The following is a 27,578-nucleotide window of genomic DNA, read 5'->3' as shown; positions in this document are numbered from 1 at the left end:
AGGCGCTTGCTGATTACGTCACCGCAGAGCCCGCCTCTTTCCGTTGTATGACAGGAGAGTTTATTTTCTACGGAAAGAAGCGGAGGATTGTGCAGATTGCGGTAACGGTAAGCGCCATACTGACCGTTAACACTCATGTGTTTCATTCTTCACTCAGTGGTGCAGTGACTACTATGGTCCATGATGATGTGGGTGCTGGGTAATTGCCTATGGAGAAATGTTAATGCCACTTCCTTGGTGCCCTGGGTACTGAAGGGGTCAGTGGAAACATCCTTAGTGCCAACATACCAAGTGGACTAGAGCAGTGAAGTTGTTAACCTGTCACCGGGATTTTGGATATATAGAGCTGAGGACATGGGATGCTAGATGGCCGCTAGCACATCCACAATATCCAGTCCCCATAGTTCTGTGTGCTTTTATTGTGTAAAAAAACTGATTTGATACATATGCAAATTAACCTGAGATGAGTCCTGTCCCTGACCCATCTCACATACAGGTCTCATCTCAGGTTAATTTCCATATGTATCAAATCTGTTTTTTTTTTACACAATAAAAGCACACAGAGCTATGGGGACTGGGTATTGCGGATGTGCTAGCGGCCATCTAGCAACCCATGTCCTCAGCTCTATACACAAAATCCCGGTGACAGGTTCCCTTTAATGTCAGCATCCTTGGTTGTGTAGGGCAGTAAGGGGTAATGATGGTATTACTAGTTGTTTAGGGCTGTAAGGGCACCCCTGGTGGTCTGTGTGATGGAAAGGCCTGTGTCTATAGGGTTACATACCTCCCCAGGCTATCATAGTAATAGAGCTCCCTGAATAGAGTGAAGGGCTGCCAGTTTAGGAGGAGATCAACTTTCATCAGCCTCCCCTAATTATTTACAGAACATGCCAGCCATATACTGTCTGGGGTACTGTAATGTATTGGGGAAGGGGGGGGTCCAGGACTGGGGTACAATAATTGTTGCTAGGGAATTGTAAGAAAATGTATTATGAGTATAAGCTCTTCCCCCTAAATTGTATTAAATATACGGAATTTAAAGAGGGTCACCTCTGCTGACTTATCTTTTTTTAATAAATTAATTTTATTCCCCATGAAATAACAATTGTGGAGCAAATTTTCTTTGAAGTCTGCATTGGGCTGTTATTCCTCCTAGAAATTAAAGAATAACTTGACATCTGGATGTTAGGCAAGGGCGACACTGGTCGTGGCCAGGATCGCTGAGCAGCAGTGATACCGTAGAAATTAATGGGATCGCCGCAGCAGTCACAAGAAATCAGGCTGTGTTGGATTTTGTGCGACTGTTGCGGCGATCCCATTCATTTCTATGGGATCACCGCTGCTCAGCGATCCTGGCCACGACAGGTGTAGTCCTTGCCTTACACACTGTGTGATCAGGGCTGACAGTATCAGACTGTGTATGGACACACTGTATAGACGAGAGGAAGGGGTTGTCAATTTATTGATACATTTCTAGAAGGAGTAAAATAGGAAGGGCATGATAAACAGGTCTAAGGATGAGTGCCCCAGAATTTTCCTTTCATGGGGAATGTCAAGAGAAGAGAGAGGTCCTCTTGAAGGAAAATGTGTTATGAAGATTGTCTTAATACCCATCTACTCTTTTAGCTTACAGATTGTACACGTCATGGAGAAGCAGAAGAAAATGATGGTTGTGGATGATTTTGTAGAATATCGCCTTTTCCTGGTGTCCGATGAGCCTGACCCTGCGAAGCTCAAACATATTTTGCAGCAATACATAGAAGAAATACTGGCTAGACTTGCTCCATTACTGGCTGATTACATCTGGCAAAACCAGGCGTTTAATCTGAAGTATAAATCTAAGAAAGGTAACAAGATATCAACAGACAAAGATCAGTATCTGATCGGCAAGGGTCCGACTGCTGGGGTCTCCACCAGTCACTAGAACATGCATGTCCGCCGCTCCATTCAGCCCTATGGGACTGCCAGAGATAGCCAAGAGCTTTCAAACAGGGCAATTGGGCCCCCAATCTAGTTCTCGTCAGTGACCCCAATGGTCAGACCCCTACCAGTTAGACACTTATCCCCTATACTGTGGATACTTTGTTGTTGTGGGACACCCCTTAAAGTGCATCTGTCAGCAGATTTGTACCTATGAACCTTACTGACCTGTTCCATGTGCACTTGGCAGCTGAAGGCATCTGTGTTGGTCCCAGGTTCATATGTGCCCTCATTGCTGAGAAAAATGATGCTTTAATATATGCAAATGACCCTCTAGGAGCAACGGGGGCGTTGCTGTTACACTTATAGGATCTGCTCTCTCTGCAACTCTCCACTTTGAGTGACAGGGACAGGCAGTGAAAACGTGATCCTACCTGGCCCTGTCAAAGTGCAGAGGGCGCGGCAGTTGCAGAGAGAGCTGAGCCTCTAGGTGTAACGCCAACGCCCCTGTTGCTCCTAGAAGCTCATTTGCATATATTAAAACTTCATATTTCTCAGCAATGTGGGCACATATGAAAATGGGACCAACAGAGATGCCTTCAGCTGCCAAGTGCACATGTAACAGGTCAGCCAGTTTCATAGGTGCAAATCTGCTGACAGATGCACTTTAACAAGATTCACACTAAAGGCTTCTCCAGTTTTATGAAGATACAGCTTCGGCATTGTGGGATATAAAAAGATGTGACATTTACTTAACTTCTCATCATTTTCCAGATGTCTTTTTGCCCTGCTCATGTTCATCTGTCATCAGTAAAGGGCTCTCTTGTAATCAGCGGTGTGCCAGTATGAAGGCGATCTGTAGAGGATCTCAGCCCCTACAAGAATGTTCCCATCCACTAGCAGCAGGCAAAGACATTTAAGGCTACTTTCACACTTGCGTTGTTCTTTTCCGGCATAGAGTTCCGTCACAGGGGCTCTATACCGGAAAAGAACTGATCAGGCATATCCCCATGCATTCTGAATGGAGAGTAATCCGTTCAGGATGCATCAGGATTTCTTCAGTTCAGTCGTTTTGACTGATCAGGCAAAAGAGAAAACCGCAGCATGCTACGGTTTTCTCTCCGGCGAAAAAAACTGAAGACTTGACTGAACGCCGGATCCGGCATTTTTTCCCATAGGAATGAATTAGCACTGGATCCGGCATTCAGAATACCGGAATGCCAGATCCGTCGTTCCGGCATGCGCATGCGCAGATCGGTAAAAATGTGAAAAAATGTACAAGACGGATCCGTCGGTCCGCATGACAAGCGGAGAGACGGATCCGTCCTTGCAATGCATTTGTGAGAGGGATCCGCACCCGGATCCGTCTCACAAATGCTTTCAGTCAGCGGCGGTTCCGGCGGGCAGTTCCGACGACGGAACTGCCCGCCGGATCAGACTGCCGCAAGTGTGAAAGTAGCCTAAAATGGTGAAGAGTGGAAACAGAAAGTGGGAAATGTATCCAAACTGGTGCAAAGGAAAACTGGCTAAGGCCTCTTTCACACTTGCGTTGTCCGGATCCGTCGTGTACTCCACTTGCCGGAATTACACGCCGGATCCGGAAAAACGCAAGTGTACTGAAAGCATTTGAAGACGGAACCGTCTTCCAAATGCGTTCAGTGTTACTATGGCACCCAGGACGCTATTAAAGTCCTGGTTGCCATAGTAGGAGCGGGGATCGGGGGAGCGGTATACTTACAGTCCGTGCGGCTCCCGGGGCGCTCCAGAATGACGTCAGAGCGCCCCATGCGCATGGATGACGTGATCCATGTGATCACATGATCCATGCGCTTGGGGCGCCCTGACGTCACTCTGGAGCGCCCGGGGAGCTGCACGGACGGTAAGTATGCTGCTCCCCCGCTCCCCGCTACACTTTACCATGGCTGCCAGGACTTTAGCGTCCCGGCAGCCATGGTAACCACTCTGAAAAAGCTAAATGCCGGCTCCGGCAATGCGCCGAAACGACGTTTAGCTTAAGGCCGGATCCGGATCAATGCCTTTCAATGGGCATTAATTCCGGATCCGGCCTTGCGGCAAGTGTTCCGGATTTTTGGCCGGAGCAAAAAGCGCAGCATGCTGCGGTATTTTCTCCTGCCAAAAAACGTTCCGTTCCGGAACTGAAGACATCCTGATGCATCCTGAACGGATTTCTCTCCATTCAGAATGCATTAGGATAAAACTGATCAGGATTCTTCCGGCATAGAGCCCCGACGACGGAACTCTATGCCGGAAGACAAGAACGCAGGTGTGAAAGAGCCCTTAGTTGCTCATAGCAACCAATCAGATTCCACCTTTTATTTTCTAAAGAGGCTCTGAAAAATGGAAGGTGGAATCTGATGGGTTGCTAGTTTTGATAAATCTCCTCCATAGTGTATTAGAAAGTGGCAGTCACTTTTTATTATACAAACCCTTTAAGGCTGGCTTCACACAGCGTTGAACTTGCAGCGTGTCTGCGAGTGCGAGAGGTCCCGTCCTGACCTACGTAGCACTAATTGGATCGAATAGCATTATATTGATTTATGATGCTATGTAACCCTTAGAGTTCTGGAATGTATTGGATAAGGCCTCTTTCACACGACCGTATGGCTTTTTCTGTGTTTTGCAGTCTGTTTTTCACGGATCCGTTGTTCCGTTTTTTGTTTCCGTTGTGTTTCCGTTTCTGTTCCGTTTTTCCGTATGGCACAGGCATATACAATATACAGTAATTACATAGAAAAAAATTGGGCTGGGCATAACATTTTTCAATAGGTGGTTCCGCAAAAACGGAACGGATACGGAAGACATATGAATGCATTTCCGTATGTGTTCCGTATTTTTTGTGGACCCATTGACTTGAATGGAGCCACGGAACGTGATTTGCGAGCAATAATAGGACATGTTCTATCTTTCAGCGGAACGGAAAAACGGAATGCATACGGAGTACTTTCCTTTTTTTTTTTTTTTTTTTTTTTTGCGGAACCATTGAAATGACTGGTTCCGTACACGGACCGTAAAAAAACGGCCCGTAAACAGAAAAAAAAAAAAAACGGTCGTGTGAAAGAGGCCTAACACTGAAATAAAGCTGTCAGTGTTATTCAATACATTCCAGAACTCTAAGGGTTACATAGCATCATAGATCAATATAATGCTATACGACCCTATCAGTGCTACGTAGGTCAGGACGGGGGCTCTCGCAGACACACGCTGCGAGTTCAACGCATTAAACTCGCTCATGTGAAACCAGCCTAAAGTCTCATTCACACGTCCATATCCGTGACAAGGTGGTCAGTGATGCCTCCGTGAAGATGTCTGTCATGTATCCGTGTTGGGTCCATATATCTGTTTTTTGCTGTCCGTGTGTCACTGCACGGCTGAAAAATATTTTTCAAATAATGTCTAATGATCTGTGAAACACGGATGGCATCCATGCTTTTCACTGACCCATAGACTATAATGGGCGTGATGGATCCGTGAGCACAGACAAAATAGAGCACGGACCGCGCTAAAACACTGAAGTGTGAACACACACATTAAAATGAATGGGTATGTGTGCTTTCCGTGGAGAACACCACACATACCTGGAACGCTGACGTGTGAATGAGGCTTAACACGGAAGACATTTGGGAAACTTGTGATTTACTGTCTTTCTTTGTGGGGATCCCAGACTACATGTAACCTTGTTTCTTTTTATTAGGAGACGTTCCAGCTCATATTGGAGGAATCACACATTTTGGTGATAATCTAGAAGACGAGTGGTTTATAGTTTTCCTAATCCAACAGATCACAAAGGACTTTCCAGAACTAGCTGCCAGGTACGTGATTCCTGCTTCATTTACATAGCAAACACCTGGCACAAAGCAGATTTCACATCGGAGTTATTTCCAAGTATCTGCTCTGTCATAGGAGCTGAAAAACGAAAATGGTGGAAGGCTGGATCTGTCATTGACTTGTAATAGGATTTGTCTGGCTCCGTCATGGCGTCTTCCAGCAAATGTGCTGTGACTGAGGGTCTGAACTGAGCCTCCAGTGCAGATGGGAAAAGAATATTTCAAACACGCTTTGTCATTTTCACATTTCAACTCCATCATAAGAGCAGAAAACCAAAAATAACAGAGGGCCATTGATTTGTAGTCCGTTGGGATCCGATGTGATGTCCATGACAGTTTCATACTGCGCTATTCCCATCAAATATGATGGGGCCCCTGATGGGGCTTCCAGTGCAGATGTGACATAGACTTACTAAGTGTACATTTTGTTCTTTCACAATTTGACATTGTATATTTCTGAAAATACAGTCACTATACAATTGCACCAGTCTTTACCGTTTGTCTTAAATTAAAGGGAACCTGTCACCAGGATTTTGTGTATAGAGCTGAGGACATGGGCTGCTAGATGGCCGCTAGCACATCCGCAATACCCAGTCCCCATAGCTCTGTGTGCTTTTATTGTGTAAAAAAACTGATTTGATGCATATGCAAATTAACCTGAGATGAGTCCTGTCCCTGAGATGAGTCCCGCGTGAAGGAGCCCAGCACCGCCCTGCATCCTCCAAATCTCCTCCTTGGTCCCCGACGTCACAAAGCTAGAGCGCCGGGACCTCTCCTGACATGCCTGTTTTAGTAACTAGTTGCATTCCTCATGCAATAACAATTGTGGAGGATCTATTCTTTTGATTCTATCTTGTGTCATTAGTCTGTTATTCCTACCAGACGTTTCTAAATGAATTAGCAACTGGGTGTTGGGGTGTGTGCACCGTCTGATACTATCCATTCATTCCTGCCAGTGGCAGATTCTGCAGGGACACTCTCCCCATTTGTAACACCCAGTTGGCGATTCATTCATAAGCTTCTAGTAGTAATAATAGAGCTATGGCAAAACAAAGAGTTGTAAGAATAGATGCTCCAGAATTGGCATTTTCACGTGGAGCACAATTATCATGATATCACAATCAAGTTAGTACCTGCTCCATCTGTATAATAGAGTCAGGGACGCAGGGTAAAACTGTAAGGTTACACATTTGTCATGTTGATTGTTGTATTAGTAGGTCATCTTCCTGTAGAATTATTACAGATATTCTTTTTGTAAGTTACTACCATAGAATCATAAGGAAGAGACTTAAAGGGAACCTGTCATCTAGAAAACGCATAATAAAGCGCCAGCATTACCTTACTGAAGTCGGTAGCATGATTCCAAAGTTGTCTTTGCTGTACGGTGCTCCTTAAGTCAGAAAAAAAGAGTTTTATTCAGCTGCACGCTATGTAAATTAGTGCCTTGAAGTCAAGGGGACAGTGGCTTTCTCACTTCCAGTCAAGCTTGCCGCGCGCCCCCTTCCCGCCCCCACCCATTCACTCAGTGCCGGACACCTGAGCGTAGTCTCGCGCAGGCTCTGTGTCCCTGCGCACAGTTTCCTGCCACTGAGCTACTTTTCAGCAGCGCAGGCACAGCCTTAGGCGTGCGAGCGCGCCACTACACAATAGCGTGCATCTGCGCCACCTCTTGGAGCAGGAGCGCGTGATTGTGTAGTGGCGCGCTCGCACACCTAGTCCGGTGCCTGCGCATCGAGCCGCTGAAAAATAGCTCACAGTGGCAGGAAACCTGCGCGACACTACATTCAGGTGTCTGGCATTGAGTAAATGGCTAATTCTGTCAATCAAATGCTAAGCGAGCGTGGTGAGTTTGACTTGAAGCAAGAAAGCTGCTGCCCCCTTGACTTCAAGACACTAATTTACATAGCGCAGGCAGCTGATTAAAACTCATTTTTTTCTGACCTTAGGCGCAATGTACAGCAAAGAATCATGCTACAGACTTCAGTATGGTAATGCTGGCGCTTTATTATGCGTCTTCGAGGTTCAGGTTCCCTTTAATTGTCTGAGGTTCTTATGCGGCACCCGATATGTATTGCAGGGTTGAGGACAACGATGGCGAGTTCCTGCTGATAGAAGCAGCCGATTTCTTGCCCAAATGGCTGAAGCCAGAGAATAGCTCTAATCGGGTAAGTACATTTCTTTACGGTCGACCCCCTTTAAGGCTATGTTCAGACACTAAACCCCTAACCGAGTCTGTAAGCACAGCATATAGTAATCTATAGACCTGTGAGAAAACAGATCCCACAAGTCGTATTCCACTGCTGAGATTCTGCTGATTGCTTGTGATTTTGCCCGGCCAGGTTTTTTTTCACCATGGAAAGCTGTGCATCATACCTCTGCAGCAAGATGGGGGCGATCTGCAAGACCCAGCTTCAAGTATAGACCTATCCCAAGCCCTGAGGTTACTCTGTGCTCATCCAGGGGCCTGTGCAGCGACAGCATCCATTGCTAATGCTATCAAGAGGCGAATTAAAGGGTATTTTATTCTTCTTTCTCATTTTACACCTTAGGGACTTTTAGAAGGGTGTATTTACTCGATTTTATTCACTTGAATTAACGAGGTTGGTCCCCAAATAACATTTCTCACCTAGCCACATGTATGATCAGTGGAGATCCAACAGCTGGAACCCCCACTGATCATGAGAACGAGTGTCCCTGACTCTCCCAAATGAGTGAGATTACCATCGCTCCATTGATTATTTATGAGTCAGCAGTCTCCAGTAGGCACATAGGAATGAATGGAGGGCGGCCATGCGTGCACACTACTGCTCAGTGGTGATCATCAAGCAGGTCCTCGTTTAGAGGATTGTATTTTAGTACATTATTGGTAAAGCAGTTCAGATTTGTTTGTAAACTACAGTAATAATTCAATGGCATGTACACAGTTGATTTGTTTTAGTAGTTGTCCTCATTTGAAAATATTCTGCAGGTACCCTGAAAGCATTAAGGACTCCTTCCATCGAGCCCACTGTTTGGTTCCAGCTGAGATTGCAGCTATATTAAAGGAGCGCCCACAGTTGGTATCAGCCGCAGTGCAAGCGTTTTACCTCCGGGACCCTATTGACCTGAAAGCATGTCGCACATTTCATCATTTCAAACCCGAAAGGCTCGTGTTCACATCTGTAAGAGCATTTTCTTCATTCTCTATTCCACTCCATTGAGTCCTCTGATCGCCCATCATGCCCCATGCTCCTGTATATTATTACTAGTTCACTGTACATATGTTTCATGGATTCTGCAATCTGTCATCCACAGGTGACATTTACAAAGTGTCTATACGCTCAGCTCAGCCAACAGAGGTTCCATCCTGACAAACGCAGCGCATACACCCTTCCCGCCCTCTCGCATCCCAAGTACAAAGCGCATGAGCTGGGAATGAAACTGGTAAACAGTGTTAGATTGGTTTTAATGTCCAGTAGGGAAAATAACGAGTATACCTCTATCTGATCTAATTGATGGAACTGTTTATCACCTCACTGTTCTTATCTCCTATGTAGTTGTGTGGAGGAGGAGCGTGCATGGAGCTCAATTTAGCAATAAGTAGCGCCCATGTCAGTTTACATTTTTTATTTCAATTACATATATGTTAGATTTAAAGGGGTATTCCCATAAAAGACAATGGGGGCATATCGCTAGGATATGCCCCCATTGTCTGATAGGTGAGGGTCCCACCTCTGGGACTCACACCTACGCCGAGAACGGAGCAGGAAGAGTGGTGGCTGGAGGGCCCCAGCCACCGCCAAGCGCTCTCTCTATACAAGTGAATAGGAGTGCACCGCGCTTGAGTGGCCACCGCTTCCATTCATTTCTATGGGGGCTGACGGAAAACGACCGAGCCAGCGCTTGGGTTTTTTCGGCGGCCCCATAGAAATGAATAGAGGGTGGCTGTGAATGTGCAGTGCGCCCTCCACCACCTTTCCCCACTCTGTTCTCGGCGTAGGGCGCATCCTAGCGATATGCCTCCAATGTCTGTGATTGGAATACCCCTTTAAAAGCTTATACCCCTCTGGCGCCACCTGTTGGAGTTTTTATTTATTTTTTTCGTTTTTTTTTAAGAGAGCTTATTTGCATACCTTTTCTCAGCAATGCATGGCCTATAAGGCCTAGTACAGGGATGTCCAACCTGTGGCCCTTCAGCAATTACTAAACTTCATCTCCCATCATGCCCAGATAGCCTGCAGCTATCAAGGCATGCTGTGAGTCGTAGTTTTGCAACAGCTGGAGGGCCGCAGGTTCGACATCCCTGGCCGAATACAAACGTCAGTGTTTGGCGACTGATTTCCATCAGATGCAAGTCAGAACCTTGTCTCTGTGTAGCCCCACCAGATACATGTGAGATGATATTGCTATTTCTAATGGTGTCCTGCATTAGATGTTGACAGCACTTTAATAAAAAGGCTACTTTGCTTTACAAATAACCATTTGTAATAATAATAAGGTCTTGGAATTGTCTTTCAAATTTGCTGTTTTTAAGAGGGGTCATGAAAGTGATTAGCATAAAGAAAGAAAAGGCCACTTACCTCTTTACCGATGCTCTGTTCCATCACTGAGGGTCTTGTCTCCACTGCTTCAAGTACCTTGTGGACCGGAAGTGTGATGTCCTGCACATCATCAGGTGCACTGCTTTAACCATTCACTGGTCTCAGCCTGCTACTTGGGGACACATCACTGCTGAAGCCAGTGAATGGGTCCCACAGTGCACGTGACAACGTACAACAGCGGGAACAAGACCATCGGCACTGGAACAGAGTGCGGTGAATAGATGAGTGCCTTTTTTCTTCATGCTAATCACTTTCAGGACCCCCTTTAGGTGGACTGCATGCTCAAACATCTTTATCATTAACTTGGTTTTCCATTAGGCGCACGGTTTTGAAATCTTGTGTTCCACATGTGCTGGGTCCACTGGATCGGCCACAAAACATCCTTCACAGAGCCCACTCTGGACTGGGTTTTTAAACAACTTGAAAAAGAATGATTTCTTCAAGGTATGATGAGTTTAATTATTCACCTAGATTATATCATAGGAGATATGTCTGCTCAGATTTATCTGCACCTGAAGGAAGGATGGAAAATAATATAATGAATGTGGTCTGTGTTCTGTAGCCTAGGTTTTGATGAATTATATTCATGATGCTCAGGTACCTTACAGTCGTATCCAGGAGCTGGTTTGAAAACTGTAGAATATTTTTGTGGGACAACCCCTTTAAAAAAAAAAAAAAAAAAAACACTTGCTCATTCATCTTGTCATACTATCGCTGGAGGCGGGCTACTTTTTTGTGGGCCACCCGGTATAACACATTTAGATAGGTAATGTTAGCTCAGAAAAGCTCTTAAGCTACAGTAAGTGGTGTAAAGTGTAAAAGACACTTATTCTGATTATATATAGTTTGTATCTTGATACTTGGACGCTTTCCACCATTGTGCTCCTGCAAACCAGCCGCATCTCCTCCCTGGCTCCTCTCCATGATCTGTGCACTTGGAGGTTCTCTATACAGGATCACAGCCTCACAATGCCAATAAGTAATCATCATCAGCCTACTTTACACTATACAGTACTGTGGTTTTGGGGTTGCTTTCTTGCTGACACTGTTTTCCATTTATAGGCATTAAAAAGGTTATGATATTTACTTATATAATATGGCACTATCTGGTGTATAGCAATGTGCACATCTAGCACAACATGCCCAGTCAGTCTCCCAGCTGCCGGTCCTCTTTCCTAATTTTGGCATAAAGATTGTCTGCCAACCTAAATAAATTGCATCTACCCTGCATGACAGTAACAGCAGTAACACAGCAATATACAGCAAAGCTGAGAAGACTGTTTCTGAAGGAATAACTTGTGAGCAAGCAAGTACTATTTCTTTTCATTGCTTCAGATGTATAAAATTATAAATCTAGAGGGGAACTTACTGTGGTCTACTATAGGGGACTATATTTACAGCTGCCAGAGGGGAAAGAAAACCAACTGAGAAGGTACCTGAGACTACATTTACTGCTACCAGAGGGGGAAGGTGACTGACTAGGGAATTTACCAGAGACTATATTTACAGCTGCCGGGAGGAAGGTGACTGACTAGGGAATTTAGTGGGAACTATATTTAACAGCTCCCATAAGGGGAAGGAGACTGACTTTGTGATGTGGAGCAGGGTGTAATAAAAGATGTATAGAGTTCATGCAAAGGGTTTGGGGAGTTGTAGAAGAAAACAGAGAAATGAGTCAAGCAGGGTACCCTCAATAGAACAGATTAGCAGTAGTGCTGAGCGGGACATGGAGAGAGTATAAAGTAGCTTAAAATAGTGGTTAATAGCCTTTTGGTTTAATAAAGACATTTTTATTATATGATATTTCTGTTGTTAGACTTTTATTGATGACTCTGCGTCACGTTTAGGGTGAAATGGAGGGATCAGCGCAGTATTGTGAATTAATGAAGAAAGCAGGAATTTACTTCCAGCAATCCGTATTCAAGCCAGACAGGTAAGAAAAACAAAATAATACAAGGCAAAAATCTAATAATCTGGAATCTTGGGACTGGTGGCCAGATTATCAACCATCAGACAGAAAGCGGCATGGCACAAAGACACACAGGGGGAGATTTATTAAAACCGGGGGAAAGGAAAATTGGCTTAGTTGCCCATAGCAACCAAAGATTCCAACTTTGATTTTTCATAGCTCTTTTAGGAAAATGAAAGTATTAATCTGATTGGTTGCTATGGGCAACTAAGCCAGTTTTACTTTACACCAGTTTTGATAAATCTCCCCCACAGAGTACAACTACTAGCTTGCCCCAATAACTGCACTGGCTGTGGTAGATCATAGGAAAGTCCCTGGTGCACCCATCTTCCTCAGTGTGCAAACACATCACGTCAGCTCTGACATGTGCTCTTGGGAATTCCCACTAATCCTTGGGACCAGTAGTGGACCACTGTGTATCCAACAAGTGGGGAGAGACTTGAAAGAATATCCCTTTCTGGGGTATGGGCACATCTGCACTTAGATTTCATTAAAAATCATGTAGCTTCATTTCACCTATGGTGGCATTACAGTGGAATTGGACACTGGCTGCCAAACTCCCCACAGATAACAGCTGATTGCAGTGGGTCCCAGCCGCAGGACACCCTGTGATCAGGTGATTTTTTTTGGGACCTTTCTAAGAGATTGTCCAAAGCTTTCCTCTACCTCTCATGTTATGCGGGCTCCACACCTGGGCATAGTAGACGAGAGTGTTTTAAAACGCATGATGTGACAGTGATTTTACCCGGTCTTATCGATTTTACCAGTTCAGCGAACCTGAGTCCTGGTGAAGAAGTTCTTAAGTTACTGAGCACCCTGAAAGTTAACATGGAAGAGCTGAAAAAAGAAGAGTCCCATCTTCCTCCAGAAGAAGGTAAAGTTTAATGATATCTCAAGCTAAAAATCAGCAGCATGGTTACATTCTTTGAGATAAGTAGAGATGTCAAAAAAGCACCACACAGAATGGCATTTGAAGGTAGTTTAAGCTTTAAAGGGCTTCTGTCACCCCACTAAACTTTTTTTTTTTTTTGTGTACTTATAATCCCTGCGATATAGCTATACATTATTTTATTAATCATTTTCGTTCAGTAGATATGCCAAAAAATGTACTTTTATAATATGCTAATTACCTGTCTACCAGCAAGTAGGGCGTCTACTTGCTGGTAGCAGCCGCAATAAACCGACCCCTCCTCTTTCGGTGACGTCATCGGCGCAGGTGCACTGAGGGAGTGCTGAGGAGGCGAGCCACCTTATCTCAGAGCGCCTGCGCCGAATGAACACAGGCGCGCGATTTTTGAAATGCTGACAGAGCTGGCCGGAGGAGGAGTTCGCAGCTGGCCCTGTCAATCAACAAGAGTAGGGTGTCTACTTGCTGGTAGACAGGTAATTAGCATATTATAAAAGTAAATTTTTTGGCATATCTACAGAACGAAAATGATTAATAAAATGATGTATAGCTATATCGCAGGATAGGAATTCTAAGTACCCAAAAAAAAAAAAAAATGAGTTTAGTGGGGTGACAGAAGCCCTTTAATGAACCCATTTTTATAGATGAGGGAACTACATTTATTATATCTCCATTTATCTGGAGTAGTTGCAGCCTGCATTCTGCAAATGTAGTTGTCTTTCCTGTAGCCCTGCAAGCTTACTATTGCACAACTATCACTTACCATATACAAGCTTGCACTTATCGACCATATCTTTCGCTTTATAAGATGCACTTTTTTCCCCCTACAAGTGGGGAAAACGGCAGTGCGTTTTATAAAGTGAATACTAGTGAGTACTTCCTTTATGGAAGCGTACACTAGTATGCATTAGATGCAGAGAGTGGAGCGCTGGGCCAGTACTCACCCTCCCTGGTCTTCTTTACCTGGGGCCGCACTGCACTGTTCTGACTGCGTACAGTGTCCGAAAACAAGACAAGGGAGCGTGACTGCAGGGGAGACCACCGGACTTTGAGTGGAGTGGCAGAGCAGGAAAGGTAAGTGAAGTTATTTATTTCTCGCCCAATTTCCTTGGGGTACACAGAAGACCTTGGGTATAGGTCAGCTCCCTAGGAGGCGGGACACTAAGTGAAAACTGTTAAGCCCCTCCTCCATCAGCTATACCCTCAGCCTGGAGAGAGAGACTGCCAGTTTTTGCTTAGTGTCCAAGGAGGTCTAGACACTCCCTGCTCTGCAGGGCTGTTTTTCTCCTTGTTGTTTAAATTTTGATTTTTACTTTTGCTCTCTACTGCAGCGAGCTGGGTGGTATCCATTCTCTGTTTGGAATGTATATTGCGTTTCCGTTGTGACGGTATCCACCATGTTCGTCGGCCCTTCCGCCTGGGGAGTGTTCGGGGTTCCTAGATGCGTACCCATTCGTCCCCCCACGGCATTGCTTTCCTGCGCAAGCGGTCACATGGTCGAGAGTGCTGTCTGCAGCGCCCCTCGAAATCTACGGTGGCTCTGGCGGGATTACGGTTCCCTCACCTATTACTATTCCTCCTCTTCGGATGCATTTTGGTATGAATCCTTCCTGTTGGCACCCTCTGTGCTTCAGTCTGTTCTGCTACCAGGTTCGAGCCGCTCTTCTCGAGCAGGTCGCCCAACTTCTCTTGGGTGCTCGATTACCCAGGTCGCAGGGACCTCCACTTTGGGTTCATTAGGGTATTCGCCTTCTGCGAGGCGGTGAGCCGGACGTCTCAGAGTAGCGGGGTTCTGCTTTTGAGCGGTCCTATGGCTTCCCTGTTGCCCACTCCTCCTTTCTGTTGGAGGGTGTCATCCGGTCTCTGTCTCGACTGATTTTTCTCGCCGGCTCTGTTTTGGGCTTCCGCTGGGACAGATTTACTCCGATGTGGCTTCTGCCCCGGCCAGGCTTCAGAGGCTGTTTCTTCACTGCCCTCCCCTCTGGGGAGAACATGGTTGTTCACATGGTTGGTTCCGGTGTTCCTTATGGCCTCGTACTGTCTCCATCGTTCACACTGGCTGTACTAGCTGTGTGCCTATTTACCGGGTTTGCCGCGTTCTGTCCTCCCGCTGGGTGCAGATTACTTTTTCCATTCTGGGCAATGGTCCTGCTGTGGACTTACCTTCTCGGTAACTTGGGAGGACTACTTCTTCTGTCAAGATTATCCTTAAATCCCCCACACCGGGACTGTAGAACACCTTCCTGTGGTGGCTACATCGACATGGACTTTAGCCTGACTTGTCCTGGCATCTGTCGGATGCTGGGCGGGCCCTTTTCGGTTCCTTCCGTTTGTCCTTCTGCTCCCCCACTCCGGGTGGATACGGGACGACGTTGCTCGGAGGCCGACGGGACCAGTTTTACCAACCTTTTTGCCCGTGTCACTGATCTGCCCCTGCTCACATTGGGTTTTCTCACGCCTGCCCAGGCGATTCCAGCGGGCACGCCAGTGTTCGCTTCCGGCCGTGCTTCGTCCAGGTTCTGTTGTCTGACTTAGGATCTTACCTGGGGTTCTGTAGGAAGCTGGGCATTCCCCCACTCTGCCTTTCTCTTCCCATGATTCTGTCTTCTCCAGTCTGGCCTGGGACTGGGACTCTGTTACTTGAAGTGTCAAGTGTCGGCGCTGTCCTTCCTCTTCCAGCGTTCCCTGGCCCTCTGGGCCTGTTAAGACCTACTTCCACGGAGTGGCTCTTTGGTTCCTCTGTGCCGTCCCCCGGTACCGCCCTGGGAACTACATACTGAGCTCTTGGCGCCTCACTCTTTCCCTTGGAGCCGTTACAGAAGTTCTCTCTCTACTCCTTCTGTCCTGTACGGTTGTGTTTCTGTAGCCATCGTGTCTCTGCAGTTTTTACTTGGACATCTCTGACTCTTGTCGACGCTCGGTCTCTTGTGTTTCCAGGAGGCCCGTGCAAAGGTTGACGGCTCCAGGGTGGCTTTCCTCCGCTTTAACAGAATGGCTATTGCTGAGGTTACCGCATCAAGGGCAGGGTTCTGTCTTTGGTGTCACCGTTCATTTCACCAGAGCGGTTGGTGCCTCCTGGGCCGGAGGCATTGGGCTTCGGCCATGCAATTGTGCAGGGTGGCCACGGTCTTCCTTGCACACCTTACCAAGTTCTACAGGGTGCGTACTCTGGCTTCGGCGGCTGCTGCTGCCTTGGGCCGCCTGGGTTTGCCGGCGGCATTTCCTTGATGCCTTCGGGTGCTTTGCCTTGGTGCTGTGGTCCCTCCCCTCTTGGACTGCTTTTGAACGTCCCAAGGTCTTCTGTGTCCCCCAAGGAAATTGGGCGAGAAAACAAGATTTTTGTATAACTTACCAGTAAAATCTCTTTCTCGCTCTTTCCTTGGGGGACACAGCACCCACCCATTCATTGTTTTTTTTTCTGCACGGTTTCAGAGTTTTGTTTTACCCGTTGGGTAGTTGGCTTGTTGTTTCCACTTGTTGGACTTTGCCTTTTCTCACTACTTGGACACGCAACTGGCAGTCTCTCTCTCCAGGCTGAGGGTATAGCTGATGGAGGAGGGGCTTAACAGTTTTCACTTAGTGTCACGCCTCCTAGGGAGCTGAGCTATACCCAAGGTCTTCTGTGTCCCCCAAGGAAAGAGCGAGAAAGAGATTTTACTGGTAAGTTATTCAAAAATCTCGTTTTTATCTCTGATCTGAGATCTGATGGGGGTCTGGCATGGAAGTCTGATCTGAGGTCTGATGGGAGTCTGATCTGAGGTCTAATGGGGGTCTGACATGGAGGTATTGAAATGATGTGAGGTCTTGATATGGGCATCTGATGTTAGGTCTTGCTATGGGCGTCTGATGTTAGGTCTTGCTATGGGCGTCTGATGTGAGGTCTTGATATAGGGGCCTGATAGGCCTGCTGAAAAATATTTTTTCTTATTTACCTCCTCTAAAACCTGGGGTGCGTCTTATCAGGTGCATCTTATAAAGCGAAAAATACAGTACTTCTTCAGACCACTCAGTGGTTAAGAGTATAGTGATTATAATAAGATCATCCCCCTAACCTTGTAACATGCTTGTTTGCTTGAAGATGACAGCTGGTTGGACTTGTCACCAGAGAAGTTGGAACAAATCTTACAGAATGCTGTAGGTTTAAAGGAAGTTACCACTGAATCTGAGGAGCAATACAATTTGTCTGAAGTGACTAATAGCATGAAGGCATTTATCTCAAAAGTGTCTTCACATGAAGGAGTAGAACTGCCCTGGTATGTATATTCATCAATATGCTACAGTGTTGTGTTTTCTTTCATACAAGATAATTAACGTCCCATGCCGTACATTTCTCTACATGTGTTTGAGATGACATTTACTATAGTGGTTTAATCATGTAGCTCCTGAGAAAGACAAGCAGAGACGAAGTGACACAGCATGTTCCCAGTGTTGATGCAACTTTATTCTTGCATTTGGAAACAGGGTTGTGGAGTTAGATCATTGAATCAAAGCTAATTTTGAATGGATTTGAGTCCGTAGAAATGTACCTACTCCAGCTTAAAAAAGTATTCTGTTATTAATTAGGTGTAATTAATGTATTAACTTTTATATAAATTTAGAAGCGTTTAGTAATTTTAATCCTAAATATATTTTATGTTCTATTAATCTAAGGCCCTTATTTATCAAAACCAAGGATAATCAGGGTGTTCTAGTGGTGATAGAAAATAAGTTCTCGTCTCTCCTTATACTATAAACAGTGATAAGCAGGGTGTTTTAGTGGTGATAGATAATCGGTTCTCACCTCTCCTATGTTCTCTTCTGTCCTTATACTATAATCAGTGATAAACAGGGTGTTCTAGTGGTGATAGAAAATCAGTCCTCACCTCTCCTGTGTTTTCCCCTGTCCTTATACTATAATCAGTGACAAGCAGGGTGTTCTAGTGGTGATAGAAAATCAGTTCCCCTCTCTCCTGTGTTCTCTCCTGCCCTTATACTATAAACAGTGACAAGCAGGGTGTTCTTGTGGAGATAGATAATCAGTTCTCACCTCTCCTGTGTTTTCCCCTGTCCTTATACTATAATCAGTGACAAGCAGGGTGTTCTAGTGGTGATAATCAGTCCTCACCTCTCCTGTGTTCTCCCCTGTCCTTATACTATAATCAGTGATAATTAGGGTGTTTTAGTGGTGATAGAAAATCAGTTCTCACCTCTTCTGTGTTCTCTCCTGTCCCTTATATTATAACAGGTGACAAGCAGGGTGATTAAGTGGTGATGGAAAATCCGTTCTTACCTCTACAGTGATAAGCAGGGTGTTCTAGTGGTGAAAGAAAATCAGTTATCACCTCTCCTGTCCTTTTATTCTAGTTATCTTCATGCTCCAAGGTCCTTAGTTACAATGCCTGTGCTTAATTAATTCCTTGGCATTGCTGCAGTCATCTCAGAACTGCTAGACAGAACAGGAAAGGGTTGTCCAGGGCTAAGTAACTTTTCACAAGTGCTCCCAGCCTGTCTCTGCTAAGAACATAATCCCCGCTGCTCTAGTCCTTAGTGCCAGCTCCCGTGTCCATTTTCCAGTCCGCGGCTTGTTTAATTCATCTCTAGCACAGGCATGATCATCTGCTCCACTGCAGCCGGCTTCAACGGGGATATGTCTCTTGTGGATATACAGTTGAAACCAGAAGTTTACATACACTATATAAAAAGACACATCTGCATGTTTTTCTCAATATCTGACATGAAATCAGAATAAACCTTTCCTGTTTTTGGTCGATTGGGATTACCATAATTATTATTATTTGCCAAATGCCAGAATAATGAGAGAGAGAGAGAGAGAATGTTTAAGGCATTTTTATTACTTTCTGCAAAGTCAAAAGTTTACATACATTTCATTAACCACCTCAGCCCCCCTACCTTAAACACCCTTAATGACCAGGCCACTTTTTACACTTCTGACCTACACTACTTTCACCGTATATTGCTCGGTCATGCAACTTACCACCCAAATGAATTTTACCTCCTTTTCTTCTCACTAATAGAGCTTTCATTTGGTGGTATTTCATTGCTGCTGATATTTTTACTTTTTTTGTTATTAATCGAAATTTAACGATTTTTTTGCAAAAAAATGACATTTTTCACTTTCAGTTGTAAAATTTTGCAAAAAAAAACGACATCCATATATAAATTTTGCTCTAAATTTATTGTTCTACATGTCTTTGATAAAAAAAAAAATGTTTGGGTAAAAAAAAAAAAAATGGTTTGGGTAAAAGTTATAGCGTTTACAAACTATGGTACAAAAATGTGAATTTCCGCTTTTTGAAGCAGCTCTGACTTTCTGAGCACCTGTCATGTTTCCTGAGGTTCTACAATGGCCAGACAGTAGAAAAACCCCACAAATGACCCCATTTCGGAAAGTAGACACCCTAAGGTATTTGCTGATGGGCATAGTGAGTTCATAGAACTTTTTATTTTTTGTCACAAGTTAGCGGAAAATGATGTTTTTTTTTTTCTTACAAAGTCTCATATTCCACTAACTTGTGACAAAAAATAAAAACTTCCATGAACTCACTAAGCGGAAAAAATGTCTGAATGGAGCCTTACAGGGGGGTGATCAATGACAGGGGGGTGATCAGGGAGTCTATATGGGGTGATCACCCCCCTGTAAGGCTCCATTCAGAAGTCTGTATGTGTTTTGCGGATCCGATCCATGTATCCGTAAAAATCATACGGACGTCTGAATGGAGCCTTACAGGGGGGTGATCAATGAGAGGGGGGTGATCAGAGAGTCTATATGGGGTGATCACCCCTGTCATTGATCACCCCCCTGTAAGGCTCCATTCAGACGTCCGTATGTGTTTTGCGGATCCGATCCATGTATCCGTGGATCCGTAAAAATCATACGGACGTCTGAATGGAGCCTTACAGGGGGGTGATCAATGACTGGGGGGTGATCAGGGAGTCTATATGGGGTGATCAGGGGGTTAATAAGGGGTTAATAAGTGATAGGGGGGGGGGTGTAGTGTAGTGGTGCTACTTATTACTGAGCTGCCTGTGTCCTCTGGTGGTCGATCCAAACAAAAGGGACCACCAGAGGACCAGGTAGCAGGTATATTAGACGCTGTTATCAAAACAGCGTCTAATATACCTGTTAGGAGTTAAAAAAAATCGCATCTCCAGCCTGCCAGCGAACGATCGCCGCTGGCAGGCTGGAGATCCACTCGCTTACCTACCGATCCTGTGAACGCGCGCGCCTGTGTGCGCGCGTTCACAGGAAATCTCGCGTCTCGCGAGAGGACGCGTATATGCGTCCACCCAGAAGAGCAGGGCTGCCGCCAGGACGCAATCCTGCGTACGGCGGTCCTGAGGCGGTTATTATTTGGTACCATTGGCCTTAAAGGGGTATTCTCCACACGCTATTTCATACTTACCTGCTCCCGGCGCGCTGTCCACTTCCTGGTTTCGGCAGGGGGCGGGCTTCATCTTGATTGAAGTCTTCTCCCGGCCGGGCCACGCGCTTGACTGAACGCGCACGCCGAGGCCGCGCATGCGCCCTGGTGACTTCTTGGCGTGCGCTTTCGGGACTGCGTGTGGCCGGCCGGGAGAAGAGAAGTCGTCTGCGCAAGCGCGGCCACCGCGATTCCTGAGAAGAGCGGTGGCCGTAACCAGGGGAGACGGAAGACTACAGTCAGGTAGTATGTTTATTTCCTTCTAAGGGGTGGGAATTAGTTAATTAAATATTTAGAAAAATGATCACTGTTAAATCATTAACAGATTTAACAGTGATCATTAAGATGGGAATACCCCTTTAAACTGTTTGACTTGGGTCAAACATTTTGGATATCCTTCCACAAGCTTCTCACAATAGTTGGTTGAAATTTGGGCCCATTCCTCCTGACAAAACTGGTGTAACTGAGCCATGTTTGTTGGTTGCCTTTCTTACCCCTGCCTTTTCAGCTTTGCCCATAAATTTTCAATAGGATTGAGATCAGGGCTTTCTGATGGCCACTCCAAAACATTGACTTTGTTATCCTTAAGCGACTTTGTAACCAGTTTGGCAGTATGCTTCGGGTTATTTTCCATTTGGAGGACCCATTTCCGCCCGAACTTAACCTTTCTGGCTGATGTCTTGAGATGTTGCTTCAGTATTTCCACATAACCTTCTTTCCATGTGATGCCAATTTTGTGAAGTGCACCAGTCCCTCCTGCAGCAAAACAACCTCACAACATGATGCTGCCACCCCCGTATTTCACAGTTGGGATGGTGTTCTTAGGCTTCCAAGCTTCTCCCTTTTTTTCCAAACGTAAAGATGGTCATTATGGCCCAAAAGTTCAAGTTTAGTTTCGTCAGACCACAGGACATGTCTCCAAAAATGTAGGTCTTTGTTCCTGTGTGCATTTGCAAACATCATTCTGGCTTTTTTATATTTCTTTTGGAGTAATGGCTTCTTCCTGGCAGAGTGGCCTTTCATCTTCACAAGGTCTTTTGCTTTTGTTCTTGGGTTGATATGCACATGTCACACCAAAGCACGTTCATCTCTGGGACACAGAACCCGTCTCCTTCCTGAGCGGTATGATGGCTGGACATTCCCATCTTGTTTGTACTTGCGTATAATTGTTTGTACAGATGAACGAGGCACCTTCAGGTATCTTGAAATTGCACCCAAGGTTGAGCCAGACTTGTGCAAGTCCACAATTCTCTTCCTGATATCTTAGCTGATTTCTTTAGACGATACACAAAGAAGCAGTGTGTTTCAGGTGTGCATTTAATTTACTTAGATGTTGCCAACAAACCTAACAGAAGCTTCCAAACACATGATGACATCATGTGGGCAGTCCAGAATTGTTTAAAGGCATAGTCATCTTAGTGTATGTAAACTTTTTACATTGCAGAAAATAATAAAAATGCCTTGAAACATTCTCTATCTCTATCATCTCTATCTCTCTATTATTCTGGCATTTGGCAAATAATAATAATGATGGTAATCCTAATTGACCAAAAACAGGAAAGGTTTATTCTGATTTCATGTCAGATATTGAGAAAAACATGCAGATGTGTCTTTTTATATAGTGTATGTAAACCTCTGGTTTCAACTGTATCACCACTGAATCCAGTCATTGGCTGCAGTGGCGCAGATGATCTTGGGCATGGTGGAGAGGACGTAAACAAGCTGCAAACCATGAGATAGACACATGGGAAAAAGTCTGCAGGACTGGAAGATGAACACACGGGAGCCAGTGCACGGGACGAGATGATGGACACGGCAAGCCAGTGTGCAGGACGTGAAGATGGACACACGGGAGCCAGTGCACAGGACGAGAAGATGGACACGGCAAGCCAGTGTGCAGGACGTGAAGATGGACACACGGGAGCCAGTGCACAGGACGAGAAGATGGACACGGCAAGCCAGTGTGCAGGACGTGAAGATGGACACACGGGAGCCAGTGCACAGAAGCAGAGCTGCAGGGAGCAGGTAAGTATGAATCTTTCCATAGTGGAGGCAGGCTGCGGCTCCTGTGAAAAGTTAGTTATTCCCAGACAACCCTTATATGACAATTAGTGAATACAGCAGCTGCACTTTTTACATGTTTCTTTTACTCCTGTTTCGACTTTTACACAATTCTCTGCATTTCCAGGACATAAATATAGAGTTTTTCTAACTTTCTCTGAGGACAAATTCATAGATTTCCTGAAATTAAGTGTATAACAGTGTTTTCCAGTTATTAAATACATAGAACATAAACCATATTTATATGAAATGCACTATCTAAGTAACCTGATTACTTAGGCTACTTTCACACTTGCGGCAGCAAGGTCCAGCAGGCTGTTCCAGCGGGGGAACAGCCTACCGGAGCCGTGCTGACGCTAGCCCACCGTGCAGCCGTAAGTCCACTCCGGGCCCCATTCACAATAACAATATCTGGCGGACACATTCCTGGGAAATCCTCGGTGTGTGTGAGCATTATACTGTTGAAAAATGCATGGGTGTGTAATGAAGGTGCCACCTGCTCATGCTTGTCAGCAGATGAAATGATCTTCTCTACTGGTGTTCTTTCTGGGCTATGCGGAGCCTGTTCGGCGTGTGGGTGTGCCACTGCTGCCAACACCACTTAACAGCTAGAGATCTAGATGGTGGGTAATTTGCCAAAACGACCATCTTGCTTCTCTCGGTCCAATAATGCGCCCCCCGCAAAGTTTGTCAACTGGGCAAAATGTCTTTGAGTGTGTCATAGAGGCATGTCTAGCAGTTATTGAAAAGTTACACTACCCAAAAGTAGCCTCTGAGAGCCTTTTTATAGGGCAGCTGGGGACCACTCTTTTATGCACTCTTGTGGCAAGTCCCAGTGTCTAGGGACCACACATGTAATCATTTACATATCTGCCTGAGATGTAACTGCATGCCCATTTTTGCAGCAATGCGACATTTCTATCTGGGTGTGTTTTTATTTTTATTTATTAATGAGTGTGTATATATGATCAATAATAGAGAAACCCCAAAAAAACACCACTTTTCAAGTTATAAGATAACTGCAATATCCATGAAATGGATAGAGGATCTGTCACTGAATGGACTTTTAAATTATGTCTGCTTAAGCAGTCCCTCTCAGCTCCCACATCACTTCTAAAATAAGCATATGGCCTTGTTGGGCACATTCACCTGATCATAAGCATTCCTTTCCTTTGCAAATCCATGATTGAAATAACCTCTTGCCGACCCTGGACGAGAATGCTCGTCCTAACTGGCCGGTACTTAATGCCTTAGGACGAGCATTCTCGTCATAGGGTTAACCGGCTGCCCCACATGCGCTTCCGCGAACAGCAGCAGGGGCCCGGCTTATACTGACAGATGTATTGTGCTGTATTAAAATAGGGATCAGACCCTGAAATGTTGAAGTCCCATAGTGGGACAAAAATAAAACATAATAAAAGCAAAATAAGTGTTTTTAACAATAAAAATAAATTAAAGTTTCAATTTAAAAAAAAGGAGACACGTAAAAAAAAAAAAAAAAACACACATATTGGGTATCGCCACATCCGTAACAACCTGTTCTATAAAAATATCACATGAGCCACCGTGTCCAGTCAACACCGTAAAAAAAAAAAAACTGTGCTAAAAAAAAGCAATTTTTGTCACCTTTCATCACAAAAAGTGTAATACCAAGCAATCAAAAGTCATATGTACCCAAAAATAATAAATACCAATCAAACTGTCATCTCATCCTGCAAAAAATGAGATCCTACATAAGACAATCTGTAAAAATGTAAAAAAGATATGGCTTTCAGAAAATGGAGACATAAAAACATAATTTTTCAAAAATGCTTTTATTGTTTAAAACCAAAATATATTTAAAAAAAACAGACATATTAGGTATCGCCTATCGTTTACTTTGCCAGACCAATTGTGAATATGAACAATGGCCATATGATTAGTCATGAGGTCATACAGACGTATTCCAGTCCCATTTATTAAGGCTACATAAAGATGTGTGTAAGTAAAGGTAGGTCTGTGTTAAATATCCACAATAAGTGCCGACAAGGAGGTGAAAATCTGGAAATGGCCGAGTGTCTGGCGCTCCACTGTTTCCTTAAAGGATACATAGCAGTCTAACAAACTTAGAACCAGCCCTGTACCTCACATGGATCCAGAGATCTCCACATTCATTGCTCCAATTGCTCTGCTAGATTTATTTCAGACTGACAGCTCAGGGGGTATGCACTTTTTCGGGCGGGGGGGTCCTTTCTGCTGCAGCTGGTGCCAGTGCAAGGATGGTACTGAGCATGTACGTCAACCTTGGTGAGCTGGACAGAGAATTTAGAAAAAGGGTGAACAGCAGGTGGCGCTATACATATAGTTTTCTGTGACTACGGTAACTCAGTTGCTATCCAAAATCTTTAATTATATGCCATTACAAAACTTTTTAGATCCAGGTGCTTGTTTGAAAAGTGTAGAATAATTTCAGTGGGGCAACCCCTTTAACCCCCATAGCAGGGAATGGAGCTATGGAGACAGCATAGCTTACTGTGCTATGTTGTTTGAGTAACATCCATTCACTGCTATGCAATGTTATGAAACAGCGGAGCTTTGGCCACTTGGGTGTTTCCACAATTCTGGCCACCCTCAGCCAGCGCTTACTGTGGTTATTCCCATCTCGGCCATTAAAATCCATTAAGTGTCAGGTTTTGAGTCGCTGTTTCTAATGTTAATACATGATTTTGTTTTATATGCAGGAATCCTGCAGAAGCGCCAGTCACATTCGATGTAGATTCTTTCACAAACGCTTTGGAAAGGATTCTTGGTGAGTTTCATTTTGTTGGGTTATGGTTATATCATTTGTGTGTGCATAAATGTATACCACAGGCTAAATAAAACTCAATTTGCTATTGAAATTTCACGACTGCGCCATACGTTCTGGATCCAGCACATACATGTATGCTACACATGTGCCGCGCTCCGCCACGTTGGCAGAAAATGGCACCTGTGCAGTACGTTGCGCAGACCATTGTCCACAGCAGAGAAAATCACTGGGCATGTACCGGTTCTAGAAGGAATGGCACAGGACATTACAATCATGTACGGGTGAAACTCAAAAAATTAGAATATGGTGCAAAAGTCCATTTATTTCAGTAACACAAATTAAAAGGAATTGCATTAATGCAGCCTAAAATTAAAATTTTGTGAAAAGGTTCAATATTCTAGGCTCAAAGTGTCACACTGTAGTCAGCTAATTAATCCATACCCCCTGAGCAAAGGGTACCTCAAAATTGTGACTTTGGGGTTTCATAAGCTATAAGCCATAATCATCCAAATTATAACAAATAAAGGCTTGAAATATCTCGCTTTGCATGTAATGAGTCCATCTCATATGTTAGTTTCACCTTTTAAGTTGCATTACTGAAATAAATGAACTTTGCACAATATTCAAATTTTTCGAGTTTCACCTGAAATTCTACAGGTCCAAGTCCAGAGGAACTCGATTCTGATGATTTAGAGTCTGAAGAAGACTTTGAGTTACTGAACAGCGATGAAGACTTGGATGATGATCAAGCCACTCCACTGAATGCAGATGCCCTGCAAAGCCTACACTCTTACATGGACGTTATGGACAGGGAACTGGCACACACAAACATTGGGAAAAGCTTTACCAAGAAGACTAATGTGGTAAGGAATTATTCAGGTCCAATTAAGTAGCTAACGTGTTTATGATCATTGCTTTCAAGTGTGATTTTCGCCATTACAGATTAGTCCTGATTGTCCTTTCTTTTTAAGCAGGGAGCAGTCAATCCCAAGACCGCTAAAGCTAATGAGAGTAACTCTGAGGAAGAGGTGAATGCCGACGAGTCAGACTTGGCCCCAGTTGACTTGGACTTAAATTTGGTCACAAATATCCTTGAATCATTTAGCTCTCAGTCTGGACTAGCTGGGCCAGCTTCTAATTTATTACAAAGCATGGGTGTCCACCTTCCTGATAATACTGACCAGGAGACAGCTGGCACAAGTTTACCACGCTGAAATAACCCAAGGACGCCTATATTAACATTCTGGTACTTTCTTGTGTTTTACATATCTGCTAGTAACTTCAGGATCTATAGGGGATTGGAGCATATCCAAAATGTGATCTAATCATTGGGACCCTCACCAATGATAAAGAGCTACCTTCATTCATGCACTGTATTGCAGCATAGCCCCAACCAGGACAGTGGAGTTAGACTGATCTCACATGGATATGCCAGTGAAAGGCACCAATTTGTATATTCTAACAGTATTTAGCTAAGCAGAATTCCAAAGCTAGAATAATGTGCTTCCTCCATATTGAGCTGCATTTACTGGTACCACAATCATCTGCCCAGTAAGGTAGTAAGGCTAGCGCTTCATGGCGACTTTTGGCCACACCGCTAGTTGCTGCTAGTGAATCTACACAAAAATCCAGTAGGGCTGACGTCCTGGAACCTTTTGGTTTACAATGTGATGTGATCACCTTCAATAACAGATGCAATGTAGTAACATGATACTATGATCTGCATGTCTCTGTGTAGCCCTAGCCTTAAAGACGTTGTTGTCTCACTTCAACAAATAGCATTTATCATGTAGACAAGGTTAATACAAGGCACTTACTAATGTATTTTTATTATCCATATTGCTTTCTTTGCTGGCTTCATTCATTTTTCTATCACATTATACACTGCTCGTTTCCATGGTACAGACCACCCTGCAATCCATCAGTGGTGGACATGCTTGCACACTATAGGAAAAAGCGTCAGCCTCTCTGGTGGCCTGGACCTTGGGAGCACATATAGGCTGGTGCTTTTTCCTATAGTGTGCAAGCATGACCACCAGTGATGGATTGCAGGGTGGTAGTAACCATGGAAACGAGCAGTGTATAAT

At 44.6% G+C, this 27,578-nt stretch overlaps 1 protein-coding gene across 2 annotated transcripts; it reads left to right on the top strand.

The window, feature by feature from the left end:
* The first annotated feature begins 12 nt into the window (after positions 1 to 12).
* On the top strand, positions 13 to 27,341 carry ECD (ecdysoneless cell cycle regulator). Of its 2 annotated transcripts, none has more exons than XM_040436535.1 (14): positions 13 to 107; positions 1,627 to 1,847; positions 5,633 to 5,750; positions 7,843 to 7,930; positions 8,105 to 8,280; positions 8,734 to 8,926; positions 9,060 to 9,188; positions 10,664 to 10,789; positions 12,193 to 12,278; positions 13,082 to 13,188; positions 17,300 to 17,474; positions 25,424 to 25,491; positions 26,149 to 26,354; positions 26,466 to 27,341. In XM_040436535.1, the coding sequence occupies exons 2-14, from the start codon at positions 1,646 to 1,648 to the stop codon at positions 26,703 to 26,705; spliced, it is 1,914 nt and encodes a 637-aa protein (XP_040292469.1). In that variant the 5' UTR covers positions 13 to 107; positions 1,627 to 1,645; the 3' UTR covers positions 26,706 to 27,341. The 2 variants fall into 2 exon arrangements, with proteins under 2 accessions (XP_040292469.1, XP_040292468.1); XM_040436534.1 differs by having other exon boundaries at positions 26,463 to 27,341.
* Positions 27,342 to 27,578: the final 237 nt, after the last annotated feature.

Source organism: Bufo bufo, chromosome 6, assembly GCF_905171765.1.
Source record: "Bufo bufo chromosome 6, aBufBuf1.1, whole genome shotgun sequence".
NCBI classification, from domain to species: domain Eukaryota; kingdom Metazoa; phylum Chordata; class Amphibia; order Anura; family Bufonidae; genus Bufo; species Bufo bufo.
This window is presented reverse-complemented; position numbering and strand designations above follow the sequence as displayed.

Coding starts and splice junctions, on each gene's coding strand:
- ECD (XM_040436534.1), top strand. CDS start 1,646: ATGGAGAAGCAGAAGAAAATGATGGTTGTGGATGATTTTGTAGAATAT. Junction 13,189..17,299: donor CCATCTTCCTCCAGAAGAAG/GTAAAGTTTAAT, acceptor GTTTGCTTGAAG/ATGACAGCTGGTTGGACTTG. Junction 26,355..26,462: donor TTACCAAGAAGACTAATGTG/GTAAGGAATTAT, acceptor TTTCTTTTTAAG/CAGGGAGCAGTCAATCCCAA.